Source organism: Fukomys damarensis, unplaced genomic scaffold (genome assembly GCF_012274545.1).
Source record: "Fukomys damarensis isolate Sample0158 unplaced genomic scaffold, DMR_v1.0_HiC HiC_scaffold_15, whole genome shotgun sequence".
Taxonomy (NCBI): Eukaryota; Metazoa; Chordata; class Mammalia; order Rodentia; family Bathyergidae; genus Fukomys; species Fukomys damarensis.
In genome coordinates, this window is record NW_022900927.1 from 40,172,847 (window position 1) to 40,189,190 (window position 16,344).

The 16,344-nt window shown below is 33.0% G+C and overlaps 1 protein-coding gene across 9 annotated transcripts in view; it reads right to left on the minus strand.

Annotated features, from left to right (window-relative positions):
* The window catches only part of Osbpl8 (oxysterol binding protein like 8), a 168,018-nt gene that overhangs the window by 35,454 nt on the left and 116,220 nt on the right, over nucleotides 1-16,344 (minus strand). For 7 of the 9 annotated variants that reach the window (XM_010639539.3, XM_033763787.1, XM_010639540.3 and 4 more), the window contains 3 exons: nucleotides 6,828-6,898; nucleotides 3,007-3,084; nucleotides 546-647 (listed from right to left, as the gene is read on the minus strand). In XM_010639539.3, coding sequence (XP_010637841.1) covers nucleotides 546-647; nucleotides 3,007-3,084; nucleotides 6,828-6,898 — 251 coding nt within the window. Of the gene's footprint in view, nucleotides 1-545; nucleotides 648-3,006; nucleotides 3,085-6,827; nucleotides 6,899-12,964; nucleotides 13,126-16,344 lie in introns of those variants that run through there. The other 2 variants (XM_010639542.3, XM_033763788.1) reach the window with 2 other exon arrangements.

Below are 16,344 nucleotides of genomic sequence, written 5' to 3' on the forward strand. Positions count from 1 at the left end.
AGTGAGAAAATTTCTAGTAGATCTTATAAGGGTTATGAAGTTAGAAGTTTTACCAACTCTTGAGCAAAGTGGAAAGTCTTCAGAGCAGTGTTGATTCCTAGGCAAATGCCAGATACTAAAACTCTCTGGCAGTTAAGAGTCTTACAAATTTATTCTTTTTTTTTGAGGGTGGCCTTGAACTCATTGCATAGCCCAAGCCGGCCTCAAACTAGCAGGATCCTCATGCCTCAGCCTCCTGCTTGCTGGGATTATAGGCATGCACCCACCCAGCTATAAATTCATTCTTAAAGTTAGAATTAGTTTGAAAGATTCCTATCAGTTATCCCTCAGATGGGAATGAGAAAAAGGCTAGAGCGATAGGGATGAGGAAAAAGGAAGTAAAAATAAAAATAACCAGAGGCCCAAAGAATTGGCTAAAGAAACACCAATATTTGTCTAATAATTACTGCTTTTCAAATCATAACTTAGATTGGAACATAAGATCCTCTGGAATATAATGGATAGTTTCCTTCCCAGTGAAAAATAGAGATTCAATACACACCAACCTTCAACCAATCAGCCATAACAATAACAGAAGGATCTGTGATTGTACTGAGTAACTCCTTTGTGGCTCTTTTCTTCTCTTCTCGGTAATTTTTCTTTTGTACCTATTTTATATAAATAATTTAAAAAATTAAAAACAATATAAAAATCAAGTTCTTTTCAATTTTTTAGTCTACACAATGTAGAACATAAGATTCTCAATGTGCTTAGAATTCTAGCATCTTAGAATTATGGAAAGCTATAATATATTTAATTGTTTTATTGCTGGGAGGAACTTTTAGGCAACTTGGGTTAAAATGTAGATTTTCTCATTACTAGTACCTTTTATAGTACTATCTCTTTAAATTATCCAACAATGCATGAATATAATCTCATAGTAAACACTTCAAGTAAAAGAAAGCTAAAAGCTATTTTTATTATTACCACATCTTAATGCAACTCCCAGAACTGGCTACTGTTAATCTTCTTTAAAACACTGCCTTTTAAGCCTCTTTATATGATCTATACAAATATATAGCTCTATGTCTTTTTAATATATAAAAAGTCCTCTCATTCAATATTTTCTGGAGAATTCCCAGGAGTACTTTATTCATATATTTCAATTCCTTGGTAGTGAAAATTGAATCCAGAGCCTTCATAGTGACTTCTGTCTTCAGCCCCTTTTACTTTTTATTTTGACACAGTCTCTCACTCAGTTGCTAGTTTGACCATGATGGGCTCAAACTTGTGATCCTTCTTATGCAGCCTCCCAGAGTTCCCCACCACCTCCAGTTTACCTTATTCTTTTAAGTGCTCTATAGGATTCCTAGTATCAAAATAATGAGAAAGCTAACACTGGGTGCAACCTGTGAACCAGTCACTTTTCTAAGGATTTAAGCTGTATTACTATTACCTCACTTAATCATCACAATAATCTTTTGAAGTAGAACTATTATTAACCTTATTTTAACAGATGAGAAAAGTGAGGTGGATAGTGCAACAGGCTCAGATCACACAGCTAGATAGTTGAGGAATCAGGATTCAAATCGAAGCTGACTGGCTCCCAAAGCTATGCTCTTACTTACTAGGTTAAATTATTTCTATCATTTTTCTTAATGAATTCACTTACTGATAGAAATCTACTTTGATTCCAATTTTTGCCTATTATAAACAATACTGCAATTGTTTGTAAACAGAAGTCTTGTTTTCTTTCCTGATTCTAAAATGTAAGAAATAAATATGGAACCATGACAATGTAATTAATTTATTCAATAGATTTACCTCAAGCATGTTATTTCTGAGATTGCTAAGAAAGCAGCAATGGATTAATTCAGTCTTATTAATACTTTATTGTGTGAGGGTAAGAGTAAAGACAATCTATTTTTGCCTACATTTTTTTTTGTTTGTTTGATTTTTTTTTTTGAGACAGGGTCTCACTATGTAGTTGAGACTGACCTGGAACTCACTATGTAGCCCAGGCTGGTCTCAAAGTCACAGTGAGCCTCCTGCCTCAGCCTCCCAAGTGCTAGGATTACAGGTGTGCGCCACCATGCCTGGTTTATTAGTGCCTACATTTTTAAAAAATTGCAGTATAAATATATTCCACAAAAAGTTGCATTTCATGGACATTATATATACAGTAATATTTTTATAATTTCATATCCAAAGAAACTTTAGACTTTTGATTTTAAAAAATACTCATGTTGGAACTAATAGATTTAATGAGACTGCAAATGCAAATAGGACTAAGCATGAACACAAATGTGTTAAACAAACAAGGCAATGACCAGTTGAAAGCTTGCAATCCAAAGCCTCAGGTTCTGTTCGTATTCAGGAAGGCAGGTCCAATAATATGTATTTCCTTAGAGAAGTTAAATTTGGCCTTTTAATTGCTAGCTTGAATTTTTAAAACATCATATAGTTCAAACAAAATACGGACCAAATTCAGCCCAAAATCTAGTGGTTAGAAAATTGAAATTTTAATGGGTGCCAGAGATTTGCATCAGGTGGTGATACGCCTGCTCAGCTCTGTAACAAGATTGCATGTCCTTAGGCCCCCACCCCCAATTTGGCCACTGAAGCCTGAAGCATCCTTCTCAGAGAAGCATGTTTCTTTGAAGCAGTCTTTGACAACCTAATGCACCATACGAATGTTAACACTTTCATGTGTGCCTGTCTATATGTCTCTCTGGATATGTTTTCCTCCTTTAAGGACAAGAATATGCACATATATTTATTAATCTATTTTTTGAGGGAGGGAATACTCAAGACCTTGTGCTTACAAGGCAGGCACGGTGCCACTGAACTAAATCCCTGGCCCGTAGCCTACATTTTTTTTTTTTTTTTTGGTACTAGGGATTGAACTCCAGACCTTGCACTTATACAGCACCACTGAGCTAAATCCCCCACCCCAACAGCCTATTTTTAAAAGCATAAACAAAGTACAATGTAAGTTACTTTCCAGAAGTATCTATAGAAACTAACCTTAAGAGATTCTTTTTTTGTGAGCTTACTTGAAGTTGAATTGTCTTTTTCTGAGCCATTATAAAGTTTCGATTCAGACTGAAATTACATAGAAATGAACAGAACATAAGTAACAAAACCTTCACTTAATCTATACATGTCATATAAAATCTAATGTTAATTTCTCAAATTCTTATCATTTAGAATTATGATTTAACCAAATGCAGATTTTTAAAAATTGTTTTTTCCTATACAGCATTTCTTTCTTTCTTTTTTTTTTTTTTGATACCAGGAATTGAAACTTGCCAGACATTTGCTGCCCTGCTGAGCTATATCCCAACCCTAGAGTATTTGTTTTTAAAAACAAATCCATGTTGAACCCATAAATACTCAAAAGTAATAATCATCTGCAATGTAAAGTTAAATAAGATTGTTTCTGAAGTTTCACATTCTACTTTTTCAGAGCATTTCTAAGAATATACACAATAATTTAGTTAATTCTCTAGACAAAAACTGCCAAAGCAATGCTTTGTTTGTTTGTTTCTTTGATACTGGGGACAGAACTCAGGTCCTTGTGCTTGCAAGGCAGGCGGTGAAACCACTGAGCTAAGGCCCCAGCCTGCAATGTTACTTTTTAACAGCTGAAATATTCTAAGTGAAAAACCAAACCTCCTAAATTTTAACAAGTTGCTATATACACTGCCCAACTAGTTTGCCTCCTGAACTAGGAAGAAATATAATCTTCAGAAACTAGTATTAAACCATTCTAAATTGTACCATATCAAATCACAATATTCACAGGATCTCTTTCTTCTTAGGTATCCAATGTACCTAAATTCTTATCAATGTCTTTTTTGCTTTCAGACTTTTATATTTCCTATTTTTATTTGTTACAGTATAGATGTAAAATATCTCCTTTAAATTATGGAATCAAGTATTTTTGTCCCAGAAACAGGAAATATATTAATTTTCATAAGGATCTTAAAAAATGGGCACACCAAGTGCTTTTATCACCATTTTACAAGTCATAAAAGGAAATTGAGGAAATTGACTTTCCAAACTCACAATCATTAATAGCAGTGATAAGATCCTAGATCTCCTAATCCAGAATGCTCACGATCTTTCACCGGGTAGAAGAGCACAAAACTAAAAACTGTTTCCATAAATCTTAGAACAAAATCAAACATATTCCTTCAGTGTCCTATAATTTAAATTTTTCCTAGCATTAGATACAGGAGACAGCACTTAAAGAGTTCTTAGCAATATTACTAGAACTAAGAATTTATAAACAACTTGATCTGAATGGTGACTTTTAAATGTAGAATGGCCAGGGCTGGGGATTTAGCTTAGTGGTACCTCTGCCTGTCTCACAAGCACAAAGTCCTGAGTTCAATCCCCGGTACCAAAAAAAAAAAAAAGTAGAATGTCCAGATTTGTATATCACTAGATACAATCAAGGATAAAAAGCTTTTGAGTATAACTTCCTCATTCAATTATCAGACCCATGAAGGGGGCATCATGTTTACTCATCAATAATATTCAGTATCTCACCTGAAGAAGAGACTCAATAAAACATCTGATCTACTAATAAAATTAAAATAAACATGGCAGGTGTTGTCTAATTTCTCTCATATAATAAAAATGTCTGTGCTACTTGGTACAAAATACCAGTTTATGGTGATAGTACTGGCTGACTATATTGAAAACGAACTGCAAAAAACTCTGAATATAGAAAGGGAGGATCAACTTGATTAAAATTTTGCTGAAGTTACTGATTTTAAGTACTAAGCTTGAAACATCAAATCTCTTATTCCCAAAATTATGTTGTACATTGTGATACCAAACTAATTTCACAAAATTCCTCTAGGTTAACAGGTCTCTGTCTTTTCCTTGGCGCTGAGAACTCAAAGTTGTAATGGCTAGTATCAGAGGATATCTTAAAATTATCATGACATTTGCTTTTCCACAATTTAATAGGACATGTGTACTGTAATATGCTTACATATTATTAAATGAAGAATACTAACAGTATTAGCTTAAAAGTTAATGAGTGGGCCAAGGGATTTAGCTCAGTGGTTCCACCGCCTGCCTTACAAGAACAAGGACCTGAGTTCGATCCCCAGTACCGTCCCCCCAACAAAAAAGTTAATGAATGTGTTACCACAAATCCCAGGAGTCCTTGTTACATGGTCTACTTTTGACAAAATAATGAACCAGTGAAAACGTTATATATTTTATACATTACTACATCAGTTTCCTGTATCAACCTACTTTTTGTTTTGTTTTGTTTTTTTGGAGACAGGGTCTCACTGTATAGTTGAGACTGACCTGGAACTCACTATGTAGCCCAGACTAGTCTCGAACTCACAGTGATCCTCCTGCCTCAGCCTCCAGAGTGCTGGGATTACAGGCAAAGGCCATCACGCCTGGCCTACAACATACTTTTAACAGACCAAAAATTAAAAAACCATAAACCATTTTTACTAAATATCTTAATAAATAACTTTCTTTTCATAAACTTTACTGACCACTGTCTTGTTACCCAATTTATATTAAATAAAACTGTATGCTTTTTCTCTTGTCAATCTGTCTTTTGTTATAGGGGTATTAGCCACGAAGCCTGCAATGGGTGAGAAAAATAACCTTTTCTCCCCATACAATCAAGGCATTTCATGTATAAATTATATAAATATGTATGATGTATTATTAAACTTCCATCCTTAATACACATATGATAGATGGACCTTCATGTAAGGAATACTTGAAAAGTTAAATGTAACTAATAGTTCCATAAAATCATATATAAAAACATTGCACAATCTTCTTCACTTGATCTTAGCCAAAAGGCCGAGAAGCGATTGCACAATCTTCTTAACCATTCCCAACAACAAAAATAGAAGGTAGTAAGAAAATATCTTATTGCTGAGAAGAGCAGAGAATTTAATGGTGTAAGAAATAGGTTTTCTAGGGGCCAGGGATTTGACTCAGGTTCCACTATCTGTTTCACAAGTGCAAGGGTCCAATTTCAATCCTCCCAAAAAAAAAAAAAAAAAAAAGAAAAAAAAAAAGAAAAAAAGAAATATTTTCTGGGCTGGGGATATAGTTCTATACATTGCTTGCCTGACAAGCACAAGGCCCTGAGTTCAATTCCGAGGACCAAAAAAAGGAAATAGGTTTTCTTAGTCTTTCAAGTTTATTCCAAAAGCTTTTTCTGTTGCTACTAAATCTGATCAGAAAAAACAGTCAAAACTCAAATCCTGTGACAAATTTTAGAAAATTCAGTGTAGGAAATTGCTACATCATTATAGTGTTTCTTAAATTTGAGTATGTTTTCTTAAAGAAATAAATCTCAACACATCTAAGAATAAATATCCCAGTTTGAGAAAGACTGATTTAAGAAATAGGTCTTATTTTAAGAAAAATAATTTAATTGCAGGCTATTACTGCAAAGATCTTTGTCCTTTAACTGATAAAATATAAATGTTTAGATTGTCAAGTAAATGAACTAAAAAAACTTAGAATTTTTTCCTTTTAAAAGACATGAACCTTAGAATATCTCTGAATGGAATCCCCAGACTCCAGTCTGAGAAGTATTACTGTGGCTAAAATATCAGAAACAATATCACTCTGGAGAAAACACTGGCTACCAACTGGCTGTGTTTCTGAGAAACCAGCAGTACTTAAATAATTTCCAGTAGAACTTTAATTTTTCCATACATACTACTTGGCTTAGACATATCAACATAAGAAATATCCCATAAAAACTATATAGAATTTCAGTTCCTGCACTGTAAATATTAAAAAATATAATGATCATAGATTTGGAACAACAATATGCTTACCTTGCTCTTTGACATGCAAAGTGAAGATTCATCTCTATTTTGAGAAATATCTTCCCTCCCCCTTTCAAAACCTTTGGGAAAAAATAGTCAATATCTCAGCATTATTTTTTAATATATATAGTTATCAATGTCAACATTTTATATGCATAAAATTTAGTGAATATATATTCACATTTTAATGAATATTTTGGTATATATATAATTACATATATTTGTTTTTCTTTTTTTCTGCTTTTTCTGAGTCAGTGTCTTGCCATGTAGCCAGGCTGGCTTAGAACAAATGATCCTCCCACTTTAGCCTTCCAATTACCAGGATTACAGGCATGCGTCACACTTTGTTTCGATTTAAGATACAGACTATATTTGATGTGTATCAGTGCAGGAAGTCTAGGCTGTACACAGTTTTTTACTGTAATAGTTTATAGGTTTCTAAAGAGTCATCTCTACTATACTTATTTAGAATAAATTACAGCTTAGGGAGGCAATGAAGTTCTTCCTCGAGCCTACCAAAATCAAGCTAAATGGCCATTTTCTTGCTCCTACAGAACTTCATATGAAATCAGCCCTTATAAACCTTTTATTCTAGTGACATGGTTTCTAAAAAGGGCAAATGACAGACCCAAGCAAGTATGCTTTCACACCACTGTGAAAATAGAAATATTTTCGAATACAGGTGATTTTAAAAGATCGGAGAAATAAGCCTGGAACAAGGGCTTTGAGAAATAATCCTGCAGTGGCATATACTTGTAGCCCCAAGCGTATACTTGTGAGGCTGGAAAAGGAGGAGCACTCAAGCCCAGGAGTTTGAGGTCAGCCTGAGCCACACACTGAGACTTTATCCTTATGTTGCTCACTCCCCACACCAAAAAAAGAGGAGGGAAAAAAAGGAAAAGAAAAAACCACTTAGCATAGTACTTGAGACACACAGTATATACTTATTAATGTTGAACCTTTTATCATTGTCTATTGCTAAACAAATGCTAAAAGGTTGAACATAAAATACATGAGTGTAGCAGGATAAACACACATAGGAGCTTTGCATTCACATAACATATTAAAATAGCTGAATGCTAGTCAGCTGAATGCTGAAGCAATTAACAAATTATTATTAAATTATTATAACAATACAATTAAAGAGGTAGGGGAATGGAAAGAATGGAAAAGAAAAAATATGAGAAAAGAAAAGAATGGAAACAAAGTCGTTGTAAATAGGGAAGGGTGGAGAGGGTGAAGGGAAGGCAGAGGAATGGGGAAAAAATAAGAACCAAGATACATCATATAAAGGTACAAGATCCCAATGAATGTAACTGTACTGTATACCTAAAAAGTACCAATAAATTTAACGAAAAACATTCAATTAAAGAATGTTAATAAAATTTGTGCATCAAATATTAAAAGAACAGTATACATTTTAATGTGATTGTTTCTACTCCCCCCCACCCCCGTACTGGGGATTGAACTCAGGACCTTGTGTTTGTGAGGCAGGCACAGAGCCATTGAGCTGAATCCCTGGCCCTTCTTTCTACTTTTGAGGAGAGGTAATATTAACTATAAAATTATTTGTTCTGCACTAAAAATATATATACAATTATACTACCATTGTCTGAAGCATTTCAAAATTAGTTCTAACACATCAATGACAGTACCTCTTATTCTGTTTTTGGTTTATAATAACTAAAACAAATCTACTCTATTTTTGTAAGTCAGATATTTTACTCAATTACTTTTATACTATGAAAAAGAAAGAAGAAGAATCACTCAATCCTAGCAGTAGGGTGAAAATTTTTTCATAAATGCAGCATGAAATTTTAAGTGAAAACTTATAGGAAGTTGGAGCTTAGTATTAAGGCAAGCCAAAAAGTTACATAATTCAATTTTTAAAATTAAAAATTTTTATACAAATAAACAAAAATTCTTACTAGCAAATTATGAATTACTTCAAAGATTTTCTAAACACATGTGCAAGAGAACAGGATTTTTCTAAAAATATAGATTGGAAATAGAAAAGTCTCTTCTTTTGTTCTCAAAAGAACAGACTTCAATTCTCTAGTGTCCTGGTTTCAGCAGAATCTAGATCAATCCATGAATCAGAGTAGAAAAAATGCCTCTTTACTGTGTCTATATTCACATATTTTAATACTACAGTAAATAAAAACAACAAGGGTATAAGTCAGAATAGATTTTTTAAATATAGGTATGTCTTATAAGAAGTGTCAAATATTGAAAAAAGACACTCATAAATCTAGATTATGTATTACCTGTCAAATCCAAATAAATCCCATTTTAGGACTCTACACCTAAAATTTATAAATTATACTATTACCTTAAAAGATGCTCCCAATGACTCCAAATTACTCAAAATTATAGACAGGTAAATAAAAATGCTTTTTAAAATGTCTTACAAATGGTCAAATGCTTTTAATTTAAAAAGTTAAAAATTAGATGATCAGTGTGAAATGCAAAGAACACAGAATATACAAAAATGGTTAAAGTTCTAAAGTGAAAATATTGCCATACTGTCCATAAAGTTTCATGAGAAATTCCAAGGAAACAAAGCAAAAATTGTCACACTAAGGACTCTTTGTAAGACCAGACCAAGCTACTTTTCCCAAGTGTAAAATAATCTTATCTGACAAGATCTGTTATTAAATATATTTATTAGAAGCCAAAGGGGTTCTACCAAAATACTTCTTGGCTCTTTACTCATTTTCCACCATGTGTGAGAATTTAGTATTATTTTAAGATTCTTTCTTTATTAAAATAGTTATATTTAAAGACAAAATCCTAAAGTCTGGAATATATTGTTGACCCTATTAGTTAAGATAGGTCCCCCCAACCAAATTTGCTTGTAATGACTGGAGTACTAAAATCTTTCACATCTATCCTCTTCATTCCTACAAGTGAGATAGAATCTACATTACTATCAAGAGAATTAAAACTAAGGAAATAATACCATGCTAGTATGGATGACAACAGGAAATAACTGGAACTCTATTTATTGTTAGTGGATCTTTAAAGTAAAATAGTGGAAAACTATTTGACAAAAGTTATGAGTATGTGTGTTATTTAAAAGAAAGGTGGAAGAATCACAGCAGCTTTATTCCTAACAGTCAAAAAGCTGCAAATGATTCAGACCACTATTAATAGAATATACATTATAGTATGGTTCTGTAATAGAATATTACACAATGAAAAGGAACAAAACAACAGATATATTGAGTAAAATAAGTCATCTATTCCTAACCAAAAAAAAAAAAAGGAAAAGAAGGTACATATGGTTCCATTTATAAAATCTGTTCTGAGATTAGAGGCTGAAAGTGATTTACTTTTGCTATAGGAGGCATTGATGGGAAGGGGCATGAGGGAACCTTCAGAAGATCTAGGAAGTGGTTATAAATATTTACATGTAATTAAAAATTCAAAAAGTCGCAATTTAACCATATGTAAGTTATAGATCAATGAAAAGATAAAAATATACGTTTCCCAAGTTTTTCAGTTTATTAGACATTTCCTGCTTTGCCATCCTTTCGTACTTACTTTATATTCCTTTGACTTATTCTAAATTAATCTAGTTAATTTTAATTCATTTGTCAACAATAATGATAAGGCACTCCATAATATTAAAGAAAACAATAAGAATAAGACAACCAATACCCATTTGTGGGAACCCTCATGAGTAAAAGGTAACATGAGAGATTCCATCTTACATTTTTTAATAGTCTTTACCATACATCACATATGCAAATACTAACCATATTTATATAGCTGAAAAAAAGCTCTGAGGCTCAAAGAAATTAAGTTAACTAATTCAATAAGTGGCAGTACCAGAGCACATTAAAACTTGGATCTAACTTTAAAATTTATGCTGTTTTTCCAACACCATTATGGGGCTCAGGACACCAAACCACCTGTCTGGAAAGCCTTGCACAGATAGTTCCATTTTCAGAGATATATGCTTTACACATACCTGTACAACAGTATGCACTGCAATATACTGCAATTATTTGTTTTCATATTCACATTCCATACTTAATTGTAAGAAAAGAAGGGTGTGAATCTTACTTATATTTTAAAAACTGTATAAGTTGGTAACAAATTGGATGCCATGTTTACTTCTAAAATTTTAAAATGTGTAATCTAATATACCTTTTAAAAACCATAAATGCATAACCTAACAAATGATCATGGTTTCATTGCAAGTAACACTTGAGCATGGGTGCCATCTCTATAATACAGATTATTACGGAGGGTGAACCCTCACAGAGAGGAGGGGAGGGAGAGAGAAAAGGGGAGAAAGAGGAGAGAGAGAAAGGGGGAGACAAAGGCAGATAGAGAAAGAGACAGAAAGAGAGAGAGACAGACTGAGAAAGGTTTTCTAAGGAAAAGTAAAATGCAAAGTGTTACTTTTAACTTAAATACATAACAAAAAGCCACTTCTTTGATATACTTAAAATTCATTCTAATATTTAGCTAATATAGTAAAGCAGATATTTTAAAAAGCTTTTTACTATAGGTGGTTGTATTACAGAGGATATGTAATCATTCCTATGAATATACTTTTTTCCTATTTCAAGAATTGGGAAACAAAGCAAATAATTTACTCCTTCTTGTAAAACACATCTATCACAGTGATCTCAAATATATTCTTTGACTACTTAAACTGACAATAATGTCTTTAATTACCTAATTAAGTGAACACCAAACTTTTAAGAAGTTTACTATTTATCAAGGTCACATGATTATACTAAGTAGATTTGTGGCATGAAGGTCAGTAATGAGCATGTGCTAGCAAATGGCTTAAAAATACAATCAAGGAGACAGACAAATTCAGAAATGGAACTAAGTCTCATCGTAAAAACAAAGACACTGTAATCATATTTAAAAATGTCAGTATGCTGTATTTTCAAAGTGGCTTCTGAACAAAGATATATTTACAGAACATAAGAAAGGAACCTGATAGTATCCATGTTATGCTAAAAGGACTGAATACAGATTATGAATGCTATTTATAGCTTAAACTACCTAGGCACAGTTCAGAACTATGGTTTCTAACTCCTATGGAAAACACTATTAAAAAAGACAATGAAATAAATAAATTATAATAATTTATCTACTTGCCCAGGTGAACATTCTGTATAAGATGCTTCACTATCTCAGAAGAACAGACATGTCATTTATCAGCATGAATATCCACAAAAGGCCAAGGACAAAGGTTAGTGTGAAAACAGAAAATTTAATTCAGATTTAATAATAAAAGTGCCAGAGAAACATAAATGGTTAAAGCAAGTACCAGTCTCAGTCAACATTTCTGTCATGCGTATTGAAGAATATTTTTATTTTAAAATAAAATTATAATATTAAGAGGAATGGAACTGTGGTATAAAGCAGTTTAAAATATGAAAGGAAAACATAAGAGTACTTACATTTAAAAATATACATCTAAATATTTGCTATATCTTTTTCAAATAATAAAGTATTAATTATGTCTACACCTCACAGACCAATTATTTAATGCCTAAGTCATGGCTGCAAAATGCCTAATTTCATTTGCAAAATATTACCTAAAAAACCTGGTTTCTTAGCAAAAATTAATCACACATAAATGCACACAATGAGAAGAAAGTGAGATGTTTCAAATATTATATTTAAGGAGAAAACTTTGTATTTGTCAGGACTTGAAATTATAATACAGTAGTAAGATTAAAGGTTATACTAAACATCAATTATGCTGTAGTTACTATTCTGCAGAAAATGGCCAAATATCAATGTTAAACATCTGATTTCCATCCACTAAAATCTTCAGTGTAATTTCTTTGCGTTTTGAATTTATTTTAAATTCAGAAAGGCTTTAGTTTTGTCAAAGGGTCCTAATATTTACTTTCATAGTTAAACCAAAAATTTATGCTGTTTAAGTACTCAAAATTTCTACTTCATTCATTCTGAAGTTTTAGCTGAAGAGACTGTAAGAGAAAATACGGAAAAGACAAGCCTCAGAGAAGCTGTTATTGAAACCTAAGCTTTCACTGTAGAATTGTTTTGTTGCAACAAAACAGTTTTAAGATGTTAAAATGTTTATTTTATTTTAATGAAAAGTCTTCAAGAAATTAAGACAAGAATGCAAGATTAAGCAAACAAACCTGGCACAGGAGAAAGTTCATTGTATCCTCCAAATGAAGCATTCCGGACAAGCTTTCGGCCATCAATTCGTGGAGAAAATAAAACAGGAGAAACCCCAGTACATGAAGAAAATCTACGTTGTTGTGAGCTCTCTTCTTTCATCATTTAGAAGGTCTATTTAATGTATATTCTCACCCAGATGGTTAATTAGACCAATCTGGCAAAGACAGACTTTTCTCTAACATTCAAATGTAGTAAAATCCACCAGCACAAACAAAGGACACACACATTTAACAGCAAAGGAGGACTAGAGACTGTCAAATCAGCAATAAACAGATAGAGAAAGAGACTGACAGGAAAGGCATTAAGTCACGCTGCTGATTTTTTTTAAGAACTCATAAAAAAAGGCTATTCTGCTAATGTTCTTCCCTTTTATCAAAGGTGTAATAATGCCTTGCACTGAAATGCTGCCTTAGAAAAACAAAGCAAGATCAATACTTAACGATTCAGGATGAGGTAATAAGGTCAGTTTCTCTTTTCTCAAAAAGGCAAGCCTTTTATGAGATCTATTATGTTTTTGTAGTAGCTGCCACACGTTCCTACTCTTCTGACTTGCATTCCAGTTTTTGCTTACTTCAAAAGTGGATATCAACATAACACTTTTTATCTTTTCTAAAGCTTCTCGATTTATATCTAATCTGCTGCTTGCCTCAACCATTTTAAAAATTCATAAGGAAAGATATTCTTTCAAGCACAGTTCTGATGGATTCCAACAGCTACAGTAGAAAATAAACATGTAAGTTTTACTTCTAGTAGGGATATATGCATCACACAGACAGTGTCAATGCAAACCAATCAACACAGAAGATTAAAATGACACCATAATAATGGTGTACATTACAACACATGTTCCCTTCGGACAGATGATCTGCTATAGTTTCTCTTCATTACATTCAAACTTTACAAAATATAAAATCTACCAATGAGTTTTTTCCTTCTTAAAATTCTTCTATTCAAAAAGAAACTTTATTATCAGAGTAACAAATCAAAATACCTTTTGTCAACTATGGTTAAAGCTAAGCGACTAGTATGACCCCTACACATCATTAAACCTAACAGGTACTTTATTATTCTCACAATGAGATACTATTACCCTATCTTTTTATACTTAATCTTTAAAATTCTAAAGAACCATTTTTTAATTTTACTAAAATCCATTTGCCCTACACTACTTTAGTTCAAGTTATAAGGCTCTAATCAATTGTTCTCTTTAAATACCCTAGATTTATTTTTTGATCAAAATTCTTACTTTCTACTGTACTCACTGAGCTGAACAATATTCAGCTACAGCTTACTTAGTGGTTTGCTTTTATGGGAGTTTAACCATCAGATCTCAAGGTATAAAGAACACAGCATCACAAAAAGCATTATTCTAATAATGAGTAAGTGGGAAATTAAACTGTCTAGCTTTCTCAACTGGAGATACTCAGTTCCATCCTAGTATTACAGGTCGCTAAATTAGATAGAAATTAATAGGTAGTCAGGCAGGGCAAGGCCCTCAAGAGAGTCAGTGCAGAAGAGGAGAACACATCAAAACTGTCTGAAGGTGCATCTGAAGAAGGCAAGACCTTGATATTAAAGTCATAATGGCCAGTTTTACATACTTTCCTAGGGGATAAATGGAATTTTGAGATTATACTGTAATTGGTACCACCCTTCTGGAATTTCTCATAGAAACAGATCATTATCTCACTAGGAATAGGCCATCCTCCCTACACACTAAGACTAAGACTAAGAAGACCAAGACTAAAGACGAGACTAATAAGACTATAGATTATTGACCAAGATTAATGATGTCATCGATATGCCATTGCTACATGTCCTGCTTCACTATTGGATTAATATTAGCTAAGTGTCTATACTTAAATCTTATTGGTTCATTATAGTTTGAGACATGTTGCATTTGCCTTGTGACTTTGTCCTATAAAATATTCTTGGAGAGATCACCTTGGCAGCAACGCATTTGGAACTCCTATCTCTCAGGAGCTCTTCACATTTCTCATACCTATTCCCCAGCTCCCAATTGTGTGTGTTTCATTCCACTGAGCACCTGCACTCCCCTGTTGAGAGTGTCTTATCTCTCCTCTCTCTCTCTCAAAACATCTTTCCCACTCTTAACCTCCACTATTCCTTGGAATTCATCCTTCAATTTTGGAGAACACAAACTTGACATATCAGGATGGGAGTTATATCTCTTATCTCACTAGCACTAGGACAATTTACTTAGTTTTTCTGAATCTCTGCTATATTTCCTCATTTATAAAGTGCTAATAAAAATACCTATATAATCAAGTTGTCATGAGTGACAAATCAAGTAATGTATCTATAAAGCCCAGAAAGGTTTCAGATTATGACAAAATGAAGATTCTGAACTAAGATGTTCCCTCCTAAAATTCAACATCATAAGAAAGTAATTTTGAACTATAGAGGTAACACAAATTTGACAATGAAAACCTGAGAACAAGTGATGGTGCTATAGAACCAAGTAAGTCAAATCACAAACCAATGGTAATGAGGATTGAGAATTAACCCTGTTTAAACTAAATAACCTTTTTGCAAATAATTCATGGCACCAGTCTCTTCAGGACAATGAGTGAGACTGACTATTGATGTCAATAAAACTGGAAGCAGGCCAAATATTTAAGTAATACCTTCAAAATTTGTAGGAAAATTACTTCTAATTTTGAAGCCCCAACCTAGTCAAACCATATATTACATATGAGGATAAAATATTTCCCACTTCAGGTTTCAAATTTTATATTTTCATGCAGTTTTTGTTGTTGTTGTTCTGGGGAGCAAATGTGGGACCTTGCACTTGCAAGGCAGGCGGTGGAACCCACTGAGCTAAATCCCCAGCCCTTTTCCATGTGTTTTTTAAAAAATAATTTAATAGATCTGTCCTTTTCACCTGGGGTTCTAAAGATGAATTAAACCTAATGCACTGATACATCTTTTATTCAAGACAAACTATTTCTCAGGAATCTGAAATGTTTGTAACCATGTGCTCATTTGGGCAGAACATATACTAAAATGTTTCTAATCATGTACCACATTGTGATAGTTAATCTTGATTGTCAACTTGATTGGTTGGAGAGATGTCCAGAATATTAGTAAAGCACATTATGGATTTGCCCTGGTGGGCCATGAGGATGTGACCTTGGGAACTATATCTAGTCTACGGGACCTTTCTCTGTGGACTATTTCCTTGCTGTTTACTGGATGCCATGTGTTGAGCAGCTCTCCTTACCTATGTCCTTCTGTCATGATTTTCTGACTTTGAGGCAGCTGACCATTGACTAAGACCTCTAAAACCACGAGTAAAAAAAAAAAAAAAAAAAAA